The sequence below is a fragment of the Equus asinus genome, chromosome 10 (assembly GCF_041296235.1).
Source record: "Equus asinus isolate D_3611 breed Donkey chromosome 10, EquAss-T2T_v2, whole genome shotgun sequence".
In the NCBI taxonomy this organism is placed as follows: domain Eukaryota; kingdom Metazoa; phylum Chordata; class Mammalia; order Perissodactyla; family Equidae; genus Equus; species Equus asinus.
Genome location: NC_091799.1, coordinates 22,836,377 through 22,852,205, shown reverse-complemented (window position 1 = coordinate 22,852,205; position 15,829 = coordinate 22,836,377). Strand labels below are relative to the sequence as shown.

General features: G+C 35.3%; 1 protein-coding gene across 1 annotated transcript; it reads left to right on the top strand.

Annotated features, from left to right (window-relative positions):
- The first annotated feature begins 8,881 nt into the window (after positions 1-8,881).
- LOC106830767 (olfactory receptor 1L1-like) lies at positions 8,882-9,838 on the top strand. The gene has a single exon (XM_014840576.2). The coding sequence runs from the start codon at positions 8,882-8,884 to the stop codon at positions 9,836-9,838; it is 957 nt and encodes a 318-aa protein (XP_014696062.1).
- The last annotated feature ends 5,991 nt before the right edge of the window (positions 9,839-15,829 follow it).

Sequence of the window (15,829 nt, the reverse complement as noted above, 5' to 3'; positions counted from 1 at the left end):
ACCAGGGACACAGGGATGGTTCAACATCCACAAGTCAATCAACGTGATACACTACATCAACAAAATGAAAAACAAAAACCACATGATCATCTCAATAGACGCAGAGAAAGCATTCGACAAGATCCAACACCCATTTATGATAAAAACCCTCAGTAAAATGGGTATAGAAGGAAAGTACCTCAACATAATAAAGGCCATATATGATAGACCCACAGCCAACATCATACTCAATGGACAAAAGCTGAAAGCCATCCCTCTGAGGACAGGAACAAGACAAGGGTGCCCACTTTCACCACTCCTATTCAACATAGTACTGGAGGTGCTGGCCAGAGCAATTCGGCAGGAAAAAAAAATAAAAGGAATCCAAATAGGTAACGAAAAAGTAAAACTCGCGTTGTTTGCAGACGACATGATCGTATACATAGAAAACCCCAAAGAATCCACAGAAAAACTATTAGAAATAATCAACAACTACAGCAAAGTAGCAGGGTATAAAATTAACGTGCATAAATCAGTAGCATTTCTATACACTAACAATAAACTAACAGAAAAAGAACTCAAGAACTCTATCCCATTCACAATCGCAACGAAAAGAATAAAATACCTTGGGATAAACTTAACCAAGGAAGTGAAGGATCTATACAATGAAAACTACAAGACTTTCTTGAAAGAAATAGGCGATGACATAAAGAGATGGAAAAACATTCCTTGCACATGGATTGGAAGAATAAACATAGTTAAAATGTCCATACTACCTAAAGCAATATACAGATTCAATGCTATCCCAATCAGAATCCCAAGTACATTCTTCACAGAAATTGAACAAACAATCCTAAAATTCATATGGGGGAACAAAAGACCACGAATTGCTAAAGCAATCCTGAGCAAGAAAAACAAAGCCGGCGGAATCACAATCCCCGATTTCAAAACATACTACAAAGCTACAGTGATCAAAACAGCATGGTACTGGTACAAAAACAGGTCCACAGATCAATGGAACAGAATTGAAAGCCCAGAGATAAAACCACACATCTATGGACAGCTAATCTTCGACAAAGGAGCAGAGGGCCTACAATGGAGAAAAGAAAGTCTCTTCAACAAATGGTGCTGGGAAAATTGGACAGCCACATGCAAAAGATTGAAAATTGACCATTCTTTTTCACCACACACCAAAATAAACTCAAAATGGATCAAAGACCTAAAGATTAGGCCTGAGACAATAAGTCTTTTGGAAGAGAATATAGGCAGTACACTCTTTGACATCAGTTTCAAAAGAATCTTTTCGGACACTGTAACTCCTCAGTTGAGGGAAACAATAGAAAGAATAAACAAATGGGATTTCATCAGACTAAAGAGCTTCTTCAAGGCAAGGGAAAACAGAATTGAAACAAAAAAACAGCTCACTAATTGGGAAAAAATATTTACAAGCCACTTATCCGACAAAGGGTTAATCTCCATAATATACAAAGAACTCACACTGCTTAACAACAAAAAAACAAACAACCCGATCAAAAAATGGGCAGAGGACATGAACAGACATTTCTCAAAAGAAGATATGAATATGGCCAATAGACACATGAAAAGATGTTCATCATCACTAATCATCAGGGAAATGCAAATCAAAACTACACTAAGATATCACCTTACCCCCGTTAGATTGGCAAAAACATCCAAAACCAAGAACGACAAATGTTGGAGAGGTTGTGGAGAAAGAGGAACCCTCATACACTGTTGGTGGGAATGCAAACTGGTACAGCCACTATGGAAAACAGTATGGAGATTTCTCAAAAAGTTAAAAATAGAAATACCCTATGACCCAGCCATCCCATTACTGGGTATCTATCCTAAGAACCTGATATCAGATATCTCAAGAGTCCGTTGCACCCCTATGTTCATCGCAGCATTATTTACAATAGCCAAGACGTGGAACCAGCCTACATGCCCAGAAACTGATGATTGGATAAAGAAGATGTGGTATATATACACAATGGAATACTACTCAGCCATAAAAAAGACGAAATTGGCCCATTCACAACAATGTGGATGGACCTCGAAGGCATTATGTTAAGCGAAATAAGTCAGTCAGAGAAAGACGAACTCTATATGACTCCACTCATAGGTGGAAATTAGTATATTGAGAAGGAGATCTGATCGGTGGTTACCAGGGAAAAGGGGGGGTGGGGGGAGGGTACGGAGGGGGAAGTGGTGTACCCACAACATGACTAACAAAAATGTACAACTGAAATTTCACAAGCTTGTAATCCATCATAACATTAATAATAAAAAAAAAGAATACAATCCCATTTACAATTGCATCAAAAAGAATAAAATATCTAGGAATAGACTTCACCAAAGAGGTGAAAGATCTGTACAATAAAAACTATAAAGCATTGATAAAAGGAATTGAAGAGAACACACAGCAATGGAAAGATATTTCGTGATCTTGGATTGGAAGAATTAACATAGTTAAAGTGTCCATATTTCCTAAAGTTATCTACAGATTCAATGCAATCTCTATCAAAGTTCCAACAAGGATTTTCACAGACATAGAACAAAGAATCAAAACATTTATATGGAACAATAAGAGGACGTTAATAGCTAAAGGAATCCTGAGGAAAAAAGAACATAGCTGGAAGTATCACACTCTCTGATTTCAAACTATACTGCAAACCTATAGTAACCAAAACAGCATGGTACTGGCACAAAAACAGACACACAGATCAATGGAACAGAATCAAGAGGCCAGAAGTAAACCCACACATCTATGGACAGCTAATTGTCAACAAGGGAGCCAAGAAAATACAATGCAGAAAGGAAAGCCTCTTCAATAAATGGTGTTGGTCAAATTGGACAACTACATGCAAATTAATGAAAGTCAAACATTATCTTACACTATACACAAAAATTACCTCAAAGTGGATTAAAGATTTAAGACCTGGAATCATTAAACTTTTAGAAGAAAATGTAAGCATTATGCTCCTCAAAATCAGTCTTAGAAGCATATTGTCCAGTACCATGTGTGACCGGCAAGAGAAATGTAAAAAATAAACAAATAGGACTACATCAAACTAAACAGCTGCTTCACAGCAAAGGAAACACTCAATAAGATGAAAGGCAGCCTAACAATTGGGAGAAGATATTTGCAAACCATATATCTGATAAGGGGTTAATATCCAAAATATACAAAGAATTCACACATCTCAACAACAAAATCTAACAACCCAATTAAAAAATGGGCAAAAGATTTGAACAGACATTTCTCCAAAGATATACAGATGGCCAAGAGGCACCTGAGAAGATGTTAAACATCATTAACTATCAAGTAAATGAAAATCAAAACTACAATGAGATATCGCCTCACTCCTGTCAGAATGGCTATAATTAACAAGACAGGAAATAATAAGCATTGGAGAGGATGTAGACAGAAGTGAACCCTCATATACTGCTGGTGGGAGTGCAAACTGGTGCAGCCACTGTGGAAAACACTATGGAAATTCCTTAAAAATTAAGAATAGATCTACCTTATCATCCAGCTATTCTACTGCTGAGTATTTATCCAAAGAACATGAAAACAGGAATGCTTAAAGATACACACACCCCTATGTTCATTGCAGCAATATTCACAATAGCCAAGACTTGGAAGCAACCTAGGTGCCCATCAAGGGACGAATGGATAAAGAAGATGTAGTATATATACACAATGGAACACTACTCAGCCATAGGAATTGATGAAATCCAGCCATTAGTGACAACATGGATGGACATTGAGGGTGTTAGACTAGGTGAAATAAGTCATAGGGAGAAAGTCAAATTCCATATGATCTCACTCATAAGTAGAAAGCAAAAACAATGACAAACAAACATATAGAAACAGAGACTGGATTGGTGATTACCAGAAGAGAAGGGTTGAGGAAGGAGGGCAAAAGAGGCAGTTAGGCACATGAGCATGGTGATGGATTGTGATTAGTCTTTGGCTGGTGAACACAACGCAATCTACACAGAAATTGAAATATATAACAATGTACACCTGAAATTTACATAATGTTATAAACCTATGTTACTGCAATAGAAAAAAAAATCTTATCCCAAAGTAAACTTGAAATAATTGTTCAACGATCTTCATGATATCTGTAGAACAATTTAAGTTTAAAGTATAAACTGTTATGATTAAAACATAATTTGTAAAATATATTCTTATGTCAATTTTTTGTAAGACATTACAACTTTGATAAAAAATTAAGAAAATTATTTAGTATGGCAGAAATTAACTCACTGTTTTTACTTTTCTGAACTTATTATCTTATTGACAAAGAAAAAGATGTTTTCTAGTTTGTATATTAAAAGACAACAATTGTAAGATATTGATTTATGAGTTCATTTTTGAAATCACCATTTCCAATACATATTCATTCCATTAAAGTGTATACCAGGAGGGGCCGGCCTGGTGGTACAGTGGTTAAGTTCACATGTTCTGCTTCAGTGGCCCAGGGTTCGCCAATTCGGATCCTGGGTGTGGACATGGCACTGCTTGGCAAACCATGCTGTGGTAGCCATCCCACATACAAAGTGGAGGAAGATGGGCATGGATGTAGCTCAGGGCCAGTCTTCCTCAGCAAAAAGAGGAGAATTGGCAGTAGTTAGCTCAGGGCTAATCTTCCTCAAAAAAAAAAAGAGTCTACGAGGAAATTCCAAAGTTGAAATGAAGAGTGTTTTTCAATATCTTCCCTAAATAAACATACATTGAAATACAATTTTCCTATTACTGATTTCAGAAATAATTGGATTGGATATTATTTAATGAGAATTTGTGTAATAGTGCAACTCAGACCTACCTTCTTCTAAAAGTTGTCAATTGGCATTCATTAAAATTGGTCTTATGTGATTGAATACTAGAAAATTTTGGGCTAAGAATTTGGTTTTATTGTGTGAAAATAGTAAACAAAGACTTGAAATTCTTAATATCATTTCATTGAATATAAAATATTTATCTGCATTTAATGTATTGGGAAAGTTAAAAACCAGGAAGTGATTAAGTTCAGAATTAGACTTCAATTCAAAATCCCCACTACTAATGCCGACACTATTGATTTAGTTTCACTTAAACGATATCATATATCTCTTAATTAGTGTTCTTATTTGAAATGCATCTACAACACTTGGCCTGAGTTTAATTTGCATGTGTATCATAGTTTCAGAGTTAAAATGGTATATTAGTAAATTTATTAAGGTTTGCAGTTTTTCTCTTCATACATACGCTACTAACTGTATAATAAAACATATTAACTCAGAGATTCCATAGGACTTTATTTCCTTTTAAATTAATATATCTATTATGCCAGTTTAATGACTACTGTTCTAGATGACTTGTCAAGTAATCCAAAATCAACCCTCAATATGTTAATGAATATGGCTTAGACCCCTGGGGACTGGAGGGCTGTAAGGGAATAATTTACAACTCTTGTTTCCTCAAGTTGTAGATCATGAGATGCAGCAATTGTGAAAACTGTGAAGAAATCAAAGAACTCTGCTCCAAGCTGAGGGTGTCTGTAAGACTAGGCTGTAATTTCCACATAGTGAGACTCACTTTGAGTCCAAGCACCCCTCTGGTCAAGGCATCCAGAGAGGAGCTCAGGGCTCAGGCCAACTAGAGTGAGGACTGAGCATCAGGCCCACAAAGGATGGATGCTAAACAAGAAGATTTGGTTTATGACATTTTCTAAGTTGACCAAGAGAAAAGGGGACACATTCCTTAAGGACAGAAAAGTCTCTGAGTAATATGGGAAGGCAATGATTATAAAATACTAGTTAATATATATTGAATGGTGATTATGTGACAGTCACAACGCTAGATATTACTTGCTTTGTTCATTTTAAGCTCTCAATAGCACTTTTGGGTTAGTACTCTGAAAGGCAATGTAGCTTGGTGTTTACACCAGCAGACTGTGAAGCCGTAATCCCAGCTCCACTACTTACCAACTGTGTGATCATAGGCAAATATCTTAACCTCAGTTTTCTAATCAGTAAATGGGGATAATAATAGTCTATACCTTATGAGTTGTTAATAGGTAATACATGAGATTATGTAAATTATTAAAACAAGGCTTTATACATAGGAAACATCACATAAAATTTGCTATTCCTGTTGAAATACTTCAAAAGTAGATAACTGAGTTTCTCCACTGTCTTAAAGTATTTTAACTAAGATTGAGTTCCTAGTTTGTTTGAAATCAAATCTATGTTCTTAACCACCAACAGCAACACTTTCCTATCACTATGCTAATTGGAGTTGTAAAAATATATTTCTCCAACTTCTCAATTTTTCTCTTACTAATCCGTGAAGGAATCTATTCGTGTGAAGGATAAAGAGTTTGTTGTGAGGATATTATTCAACCACTCATGCTCAAGATACTCTTAAAAATTAGGGGAAAGGAAACTCTCACTTACCTGAGAACCTACTTAGTTCAACACTAGACAATTCATTCACCCATATAATTTTTTGATTGATCACCAATTGTATGTAAAGCATTCTGATGGCCGTTAAGGATACACCAGTGAAAAATAATTATGTCCCTAATGGAACTTCCATTCTAGTGAGGATACATGATAAAGCAGAGTTTCAAGTGTCAGGTAAACAAAAGAGAAGTGCAGTTACAAATGAGGAAGTTTTATTAGCACTACTTTATATGTGATGACTGAAACTAAAAAAAGGAATCAGTTCTATCCTGCATTCCTGCAATTTGGAGAAAATGAGCTGAAACTAAGTCACAATATCCGCCTCATTTGAATTTATCTAATAGACTACACTGTCTTCTATATGGGAACTCAGTGTCCTGCTACTTCAGGAATATTCCCCTTCTTTCTGCTCCAACCATATAGGCTCAATTTCTTGGGATTCTGACAATGTTTTCATTTTGAAATACCAATTATCTCCTAGCATATGCCAAATTCCCCATTATATCTTATAAATATATTTTTCTTGTAAGTATGGTCTCAGAGAAAATACCACTCCCTCCCATCTCCCATCAAAACTCTCCATCTTTCTATGTCTTCCACTGCTATTCATGTTTGTGACCTAGGCCAACTATTTTGAGAACACTAAAGAAAGTTTTAAGCACAAATATAAAGTACAATAAGGGAGCAGACAAGAAGGGACATAGGAAAATACAGCATCCAACTTAAACTTATACGTATTAGAGTGATCACATCATATTTTCTTTCTCCACTCATCCATCAATGGACATTTAGTTTGTTTTCACATCTTGGCTATTGTGAATAATGCTGAAATGAATATGAGAGTACAGTTATCTCTTGGAGATCCTGATTTCACTTCCTTTGGCTGTATACTCAGAAATGAGATTGCTGAATCTTATGGTATTTTTATTTTTAATGTTTTGAGGAACCTCCTCCTCCATATTCATAGTGACTATACCAATATACACTCCAACCAAAAGTGTACTAGGGTTCCTTTTTCTCCACATTCTCACCAGCACTCATTATCCTTTATCTTTGGGATAATAGACATTCTAACTAGGGTGAGGTGATATCTCATTGTGGTTTTGATTTGAAAATAATTAGTGGAGTAGAGCACTTTTTCATATGCCTGTTGGGTATTTTTATGTCTCCTTTGGAGAAATGGCTATTCAAATCCCTTGCTGATTTTTTAATTGGGTTGTGTTATTAAGTTGTATGAGTTCCTTATATATTTTTGATATTAACCCCATTATCAGATACATGGTTTGCAAATATTTTCTTCCATTACATACATTGACTTTTCATTTTGTTGATTTTTTCCTTTTCCAGAAATGTCCAGGCATTGCACGGAATTTTTGGAAACATGGAGGGAGACAGAGTTACTTGAAGGAGAAGAAAGCATGAGATATTCTCTTGGTTCCTTAGAGGAATACCATTCATAATGGAAAAAAATGGTTGTTTTCTACTGATTTTCCCAACTGAGCTCCAGTGATTTGAGGACAAAGCAGAGGACAAAGGCACAGAGTATGTCAGTTTCATCAGATGAGGAGAGGTCTGCAGTGTCTGGGAGGAACCTTTCAGATCCAAGAAGAACAGAGTGTTTGTCAATGATCTGGTAAGTCCTGGGCAGCTTTATCTATGGTTGAGATGGTTATAGGGAAAAATTCACACTTATCAAGAAAACACACTTGTACATATATGCTCAGAATGATATTAGAACCCACAAGTTGGGGACCTAGGCTAGGATGTGTTTAAAAGTAAGAAAAGGGCTCCATCCATGCCATGTTTTATCTGTGTCTCTGTTTGCATCTTTTCTTCCTTTCTGAATAATAATTCACTGGGGCAGAAAGGATATATTTATCACAATGACGGGAAAGAAAAGATTGTGTGTTAATATCAGAATTCAGTGTCTAGATTCCAGGATAAATATTAGGAAGGAAAGCAAAATAATTCAAGAAGCTGATGATTCAAAAGTTTGTAAGTAATTATCCTGACAAACTTATCCACTGAAATACCTGAATTTATATAATAAAAGGCCATTCCACAATCTGTGCCTAAGCCATATTACCCTGAACCATAAGTCAGAATCTGATTATCTAACAGAATGCCAGATAATAGAAAAGGGAAGTATCTTTCTATCTATGTCCATTTCTTTCTCTGATCTCACTACTCCTTCTATAATCTATTTTCCCATTGTCTTTAAGTAGCTCAGAAATAAAAGGGGAATTGAGAAATAAATTTCACCCTAAATTCTCCACATTAATTGAGGAAAGCATCAGTACACATAAATATTATATTTCCAAAGCTCATTGGGAGAATAAGGTTTAAAGATGCTTGGAAAACACAAGCTCCCAAAGATAGAAGAGTCTATTAATATATATTTTATTTATCTTTAAGAAAAATCAAAACTATGAGATGGAACAACCAAACAAGACCTTCTGAATTCATCTTACTAGGGCTCTCCTCTAGGCCTGAGCATCAGAAGCCTCTCTTTGTCCTATTTCTAATCATCTACCTGGTCACTCTAATGGGAAACCTGATCATCATGCTGTCCATCTATTTAGACGTTCACCTACAGACACCCATGTATTTCTTTCTGAGTGTCCTGTCTTTTGTTGATATTTGTTATACAACAGTTATTATTCCAAAGATGCTGACAAACTTTTTATCAGAGGCAAAAACCATCCTCTATAGTGAGTGCCTGAGCCAGATGTATTTCTTCCTGTCCTTTGGTAATGTAGATAGTTACCTCCTAGGGGCCATGGCCGTTGACCGCTATGTGGCCATATGCAACCCCTTTCATTACATCACCATCATGAGCTATAAATGCTGTGTCCTTCTACTGGTAATCTCCTTCTTCATCCCATTTCTTCACTCACTCCTCCATGTCCACTTGATGAACCAACTCACCTTCTGTGCCTCCAACGTTATCCATCACTTCTTCTGTGATCTCAACCCAGTGCTGAAGTTGTCCTGTTCATCTACATTTGTCAATGAGATAGTGATAAAGACAGAAGGCCCATTTGTCATAATGGTCCCCTTTATGTGCATCATTATTTCTTATCTGAGAATCTTCACCACTGTTCTGAAAATCCCTTCAGCTGCTGGGAAGTACAAGGTCTTCTCTACCTGTGGTTCCCATCTTACCGTGGTGATTCTGTTTTATGGGAGTGTTACCTATGTCTACCTTCAGCCTCTGACCAGCAATAATGTCAAGGACCGGATAGCAACAGTCATCTACACTATATTAACTCCCATGTTGAACCCTTTTGTCTACAGTCTGAGAAACAAAGACATGAAGCAGGGTTTGGGAAAGCTGATAGGTAGGATAAAGCCTCAATTACGTGGGTTTTATGCTAAATCTTGAGAAATTCTGTAGATTCTCTAATCCCTGAAGCAAGGTCTTGATGTTTATGATCAATTGAGGAAAGTCAGTAAAGGTTCTTCATGGGAGATGGGAAGATATTAACTGAATATAATGTTTTCCTTGACATTTCCTACATCTTCTCCAGTAGTATCCATCATTAGCTGGTTAGAATGAGCTTTATCCAAATCTTTCTGCCTACTTTTATCCTTACTCTATTATATCCAACCTTTCCAGGAAATCATAGTCCATCTATTTCCTCCAAACTCAATTGAAAACTCCCCTAATGTCTGCAACTTTCCTGATGGAATTAATATAAGTTAGAAAAGTGTAATTGACTGAAAATATGTATGTCTGCCACAGATCTCTGCAGGTAGGTACATACTTCTGTAGAGCCATTTGTCTTAATCTATGGGCATTCTTTATAAATGTGTGTGTGTGCATGTATGTAATTCCCATTGTCTTTAGTTTGGAAAGTTCTCATCTAGAGTGGAAGTGAATCCTCAACCAGATTAGAACCATATTCTTTTCCTCAACATCTTACCACCATAGCATAATGTTCTGGTTCTTATAGACATATGTTTATTAATATATGATGTCAACTTAATACATTACTGTTAGTGAATCATCTCTAGCTCTATGTGCAATGGAAAATAAATCCTATACTATATCTCAGTACTCATTATCTTTAGTTTGTCCCTCAAATAGTTCTCACTCTTTGAGTCCTCCCGAGCCTTGTTTTCCACCTACCTTTCCCTAACTATGACACTATTTCCAATATCTCCTCCCTCTGTCTATCATTCAGATAAATACAAGAATGTATATCCTATGTTATCATATAGAATCTACAACTCTCACTAGGATATTAATGAAGGCACATTGACTACTGTGTTTCTTTTCTCCAACCTATTTCTCATGGATAGCCATATTTCACTTGGGGACAATGTCTTTCCTTGAAAAAAAATGAAGCTGTAGCCTAGAAATTTCAGAAAAGGAATGTATGACTGACAGAGTGGGGAACCACATACTCTGCTGAGTGATGAGTTTGCAGCTCAGCACAGTTGTCTAAAAGTAGCAATTACCTGAGACAATATATTCTAGAACTACATTATTTAAATATATGGATGTCCAATGGACTGCACATCTATGCCAACTCTGGTCAGTTGGTCTTGACTACCTGAGAGATATAACATGGAAAGTAACTTGAATAACGATCTCTAGACTCAATGGGAAAAAAAATTCCATAATTGATTTGCAATGTCTGGTGTGAGCATGAGATTAGTGGTTGTAAGTATATGTCACAGAGGTAATATTTTAGCTGTACAACAGTTATCAGAATGTTTAATGTAGATTCTTCCCTTTGTAGGTAACCTCTGGAAAAATTCAAATAGCCTCCAATATGTTTCCCCAGGGCTCAATTTTGAGAGCTTAGAAGTGTAAAACATATTGTTTGGACATAAATACAAGACAAAATTCATTCAGTCTATGATATCTGAAAGATGCTTGCAATCTCTGCCTCCATCTGGATGTGGTTTCAATTGATACAAAAAATATATATATAAATTTTAAAGACAAGTTATCTATCACTCCCATACTCCCACACTCCCTAGAAATGTATATAGAAGATCACTAGGAAAAAAAACCCCACTTTCATTCAGAAAAGGAATAATGAAAGACACAGAAAACTGATCAGTGGCAAATTCTAAAATCCAGCTAGAGAGATATTTTGAGGACCCCTACTCTGAAGGTGGGAGAAAGTTCTTTGTTTAGGTCTTGATTTAGGTGCCTGGGAGTAGCCCCCTTGACCATTATTCTATGCAGCCTCTGGTTTTTGTTCCCTATCCATTACTCTTTAAGGCCATCTAGAGTGAACATCCAGGAATATGCCCAAGTTGGTGGCTGAGAGGACTTCTCAAACCACTTCCTGCCCAAACACTTGAGGGTTCCATGGTTATTTAAAGGCTGAAACAACAGCAACAGCCCAGGGCCTCTCTTAGTCCACAATGGTGGTACTTTTGGAAGTACAAACCTTTCAAAAACTTAGTCGTCTTCTTCCTTATTTGCCACATACCAGTAACTATGAACACAGTTTGTTTGTTTCTGAGACACAGTTCCCAGAACTCCTATGTTTCTTTGCTTGGTTTCCCTCATATTTCTCTGGTTTTATTTAATCACTAGCACATGTATATTGAACAATAGGGCGTAGGTGGGTGAATCTTTTCTTAGTCTCTTTTCTTTAACCATTTAGTCTGTTGTAGGAATTTATCAGACACCACACAGAATTTTTAAATCTGTGACACCTTAATCAATTCAGAGGTGTTAGTAATTGTTGTACTTGTAATTTAACTTTCTCACATATATGTATGTTAATTGGCCTTTGGGTCACCAAGACTTTCTTGTTTTATCTTTTTCCTTTTCACTCTTGAAAGCACTTGTCTCATCCATCCCTACAAAGCATTTAAATTCATTCACTATTTTTATTACTTTTCAGACCTACTTACAAATTACCCAAATCTTTTCTGAGTTCAACTCTTTCTTGTAATACTTTTCCAAAAGCAGCCATTATCTACAAACACATGCTAGTAACATTTCTATTTCTGACCTTTTCCTCTAGAGCTCCAAGTTCATTGATAATATGATCTGCCTCCCAAGTTGTCAATGGCGTAATTTTTACCAAATATTTCTCCATAAATTGAGTGGCATATTTCCAGTCTCCAACAACTGCTTCCTTATGTCTCCAAATCTGCTCCTAAGTCCCACGTTTTAGCTTTTGGTGATACAAAATACTCTCATTTAGACACAAATTCTATGCCAATAAAGATAGACTAGATCATTCACATTAACAAACAGACTAAAATATGAAGGAATTAAAACCATGACGTTTGTTTCCCAGTCACTCCGTGAATGCACAGAAGACAGATAGAGGGGCTCTGTTTTGCATTACCCTTGATTGGAGATACAGGCTGATGATGCCTCCACCTTTTAGGGTTTGGTGGTCACCAAGACACGAAAGAAGTGTAGCAAATTGCATCCTGGATCTTAAACTCCCACTTCGACGTGAAACACATCACTTCTACTCTCATTTCATTGCTAAAACAAGTCTCATGGCCACATCTAACTTCCAAAGGATGGAGAAGTACAATCATACCATGTGCGTGGAAAGAGAGAGAACTGAAATGCCTGTGAACAGTTCCCTCAAATAGCACATTCATTAGTTAAGGTTTTGGTACTGGCCAATGAATAGAGAGATGTAACAATGAAAAAGACAGAAAGTCTAGATATAGTCACAAATGAATGTGAGAATTTAGCATATAATAAAGATGCATTTCAAATCAATTGAGAAAAGATGACTTATAGGGATGGTACTTTCACAACTCAATAGATACATTTTTAAAAGTTCAATTTCAACCTCACTCCTGACACCAAAATAAATTTTGAAGGGATCAAAGATTAACATGTAAAAATGAGAGATCATAACAACATTAAAAGAAAAAATAAGTAATTTTAAATAAAGTTCGGGTGAATAAAGGTTTTATAAGCACAAAGAAAATTCAGAAACAAATCAAAGCAAGTAATCTTGATGTTCACTATATAAGAATTTATTGTCCTCAAATGGCAAAAATGTATATCTTTAATAAATGAGAAAAAATAAAAATAAAGAAATTTGTAGTGCTTATGACAAACAAAGGGTATATTTTTAATATATAAAATGGTAAGAACAAGATTTACAACCTACTACAATGAGGTCAAAGGACATGAGCACATAAATCATATTAAGAGAATTAAAATTAGTTTTAGACAATTAGAATATGTGCGGTGACTAGCTCTTTTAGTTTACTGTATTGGCAAACATCAAAATATCCAATAGTATTCTGAAGTATTCAGGAGGTGGGGAAGTCAATGCACACATGCATTGTTTATGAGAGTTTAAATGGGCACAATGTCATTGCAATAAAATTTGTAAACATATATAAAGTATTTCTACTCTTTCACCAGAAATCCCAGTTCTAGAATTTTATCCTACCATTGTACTTGTAGAAGCCAAATAATAGCAGCTAAATGCCCATCTACTTGTTTCTTATTAAATATATACATATAACTGAATACTGAGAAGCTGTTAAAGTGAGTAAATCTATATTTGTTCATTCAAGAAAATATTGCACATGTTTACTATGTTCAACCCCTGTTCTAGGTGCTAGGGATAAAACAGAAGGCCATCGTGGAGAGACACTCCACTGCAAATCTTAAGCTCTCCATTTACTGATACATTACCGTGTTCAACATATATATGGTTAACTGAGAAAATCAAGGTGCAAAACTGTATGCATTGTATGATACATTGGTGAATGGATGTGTATGATTGTACATGCATAGGCTGTCTATACTGTGGATGTATACCCTAGAAATTGGTATCTGATCAACTGCCTCTGGATAGGGGAAACTTATTTTTCACTCACGAGAGTCTTATGCACTGTTTGGATTTTTAATCTCATATATTTTCAAAAAATATATTTAAACATTTAAAAATAGCTACTTAGTTACCTTTGCTTTTCCAGTGTGGCTTATTTCAGACCAGCTAATCTGAAACAAGCACAGATTTATATGACTACATTCCATAAAGATTTGGACACTGACACAAGACTTCTTTCCTAAACTGTTCAGTTGGATGACCAAATAGTTATGATAGATGACTTTTTATATTGTAAATGACATCATATCTTCCTCCAGGACATAATCATGTCCTTCAGGTAAGCTCATATAGGAGCTGTGGGATGTCGAGATAAATAATATTTGTCATACTCTCAAGACTCTGCCTGGTACAGAGCATTCAAAAATGTTAATAGTTTTTATTGTTGCCATTAGTGGTTAGATTTCTTTACCTATCTGGGTACCTTTCAATGTGACCCCAATGCTAATGTAAATTTCAAATAAACAAAACAGATATATGAAATTATCTAGAAACACCTCATTAAAATTGGCACTCATGAAAAAACTAGCAGAGTTTTGATTTAGTATGATGTCTTAATTTTTCTGCTCCCCCCAAAACAAATTCCTCAGTCTTTTAATGGCATTTTTACTATCTGCTTGTGTGAACAGACATTATCTGCATTAGTATGGTTGAAATTAAAATACAAAAGCAATAAATTAAATGAAGAACTGGATTAGAAGCTATATTTTCATTGTTTAAAACTAATAAAGATAACTTATTTCATCAATATAACATTATTAATCAATTCAATTATTTTCAGTTTCATTTAAATTCTCATAGTTTGTGTGACTTTACATAAATTTAATTCATAAAATTTTATTTTCTTTTACTTGGATTTTTATGACTTCTAAGCAATATAACGATTAAAGAGTATAAATCTTGTTTTAACTTTATGTGTATTTAAGTAATATCCCAAACAAATTATATGTGAAACAATAAAAATGTACATTTAACAGCTAGAGTTATTTATATTTTTCCTTTAAAATAGACCTTCTTATTGCTTAAGTTTAAGATATCTCGGGTCACTTTATTAAGACTCTACTCAAATGTCTTCTTTCAGAAAGATCTTCAATGGCCACCATTTCTAAAATACTACATCCCCTGTCACACTCTGTTCACTTATCATACTTTTTTTTAAAATATTCCATGTGACTTCTGGACATATTATATATTTATTTGGTAATGTTGGTCTTTTGTCACTAATATTCAAACTCTGTGAGTCCAAATGCTTTATTTTATTTACTGCTGTGTAGCTATCTTATATCAGTGTCTTGACACTATCAAGTCTTCAGGAAATATTTATTGAATGAATGAATAAATGAATAAATGGAAATAATCCTCACAATTCTGGGTGGAGCTGGAATTTGATGAATCCTTCGCTTTGGGTTCCTCATCAATTTTCACATGCAGAAGAATAAAATCTTTACCCTAATCTTACACCACACACAGAAAATCAACTCACAATGGATTAGAGATTTAGCTGTAAGACCTGAAACCATAAAAAT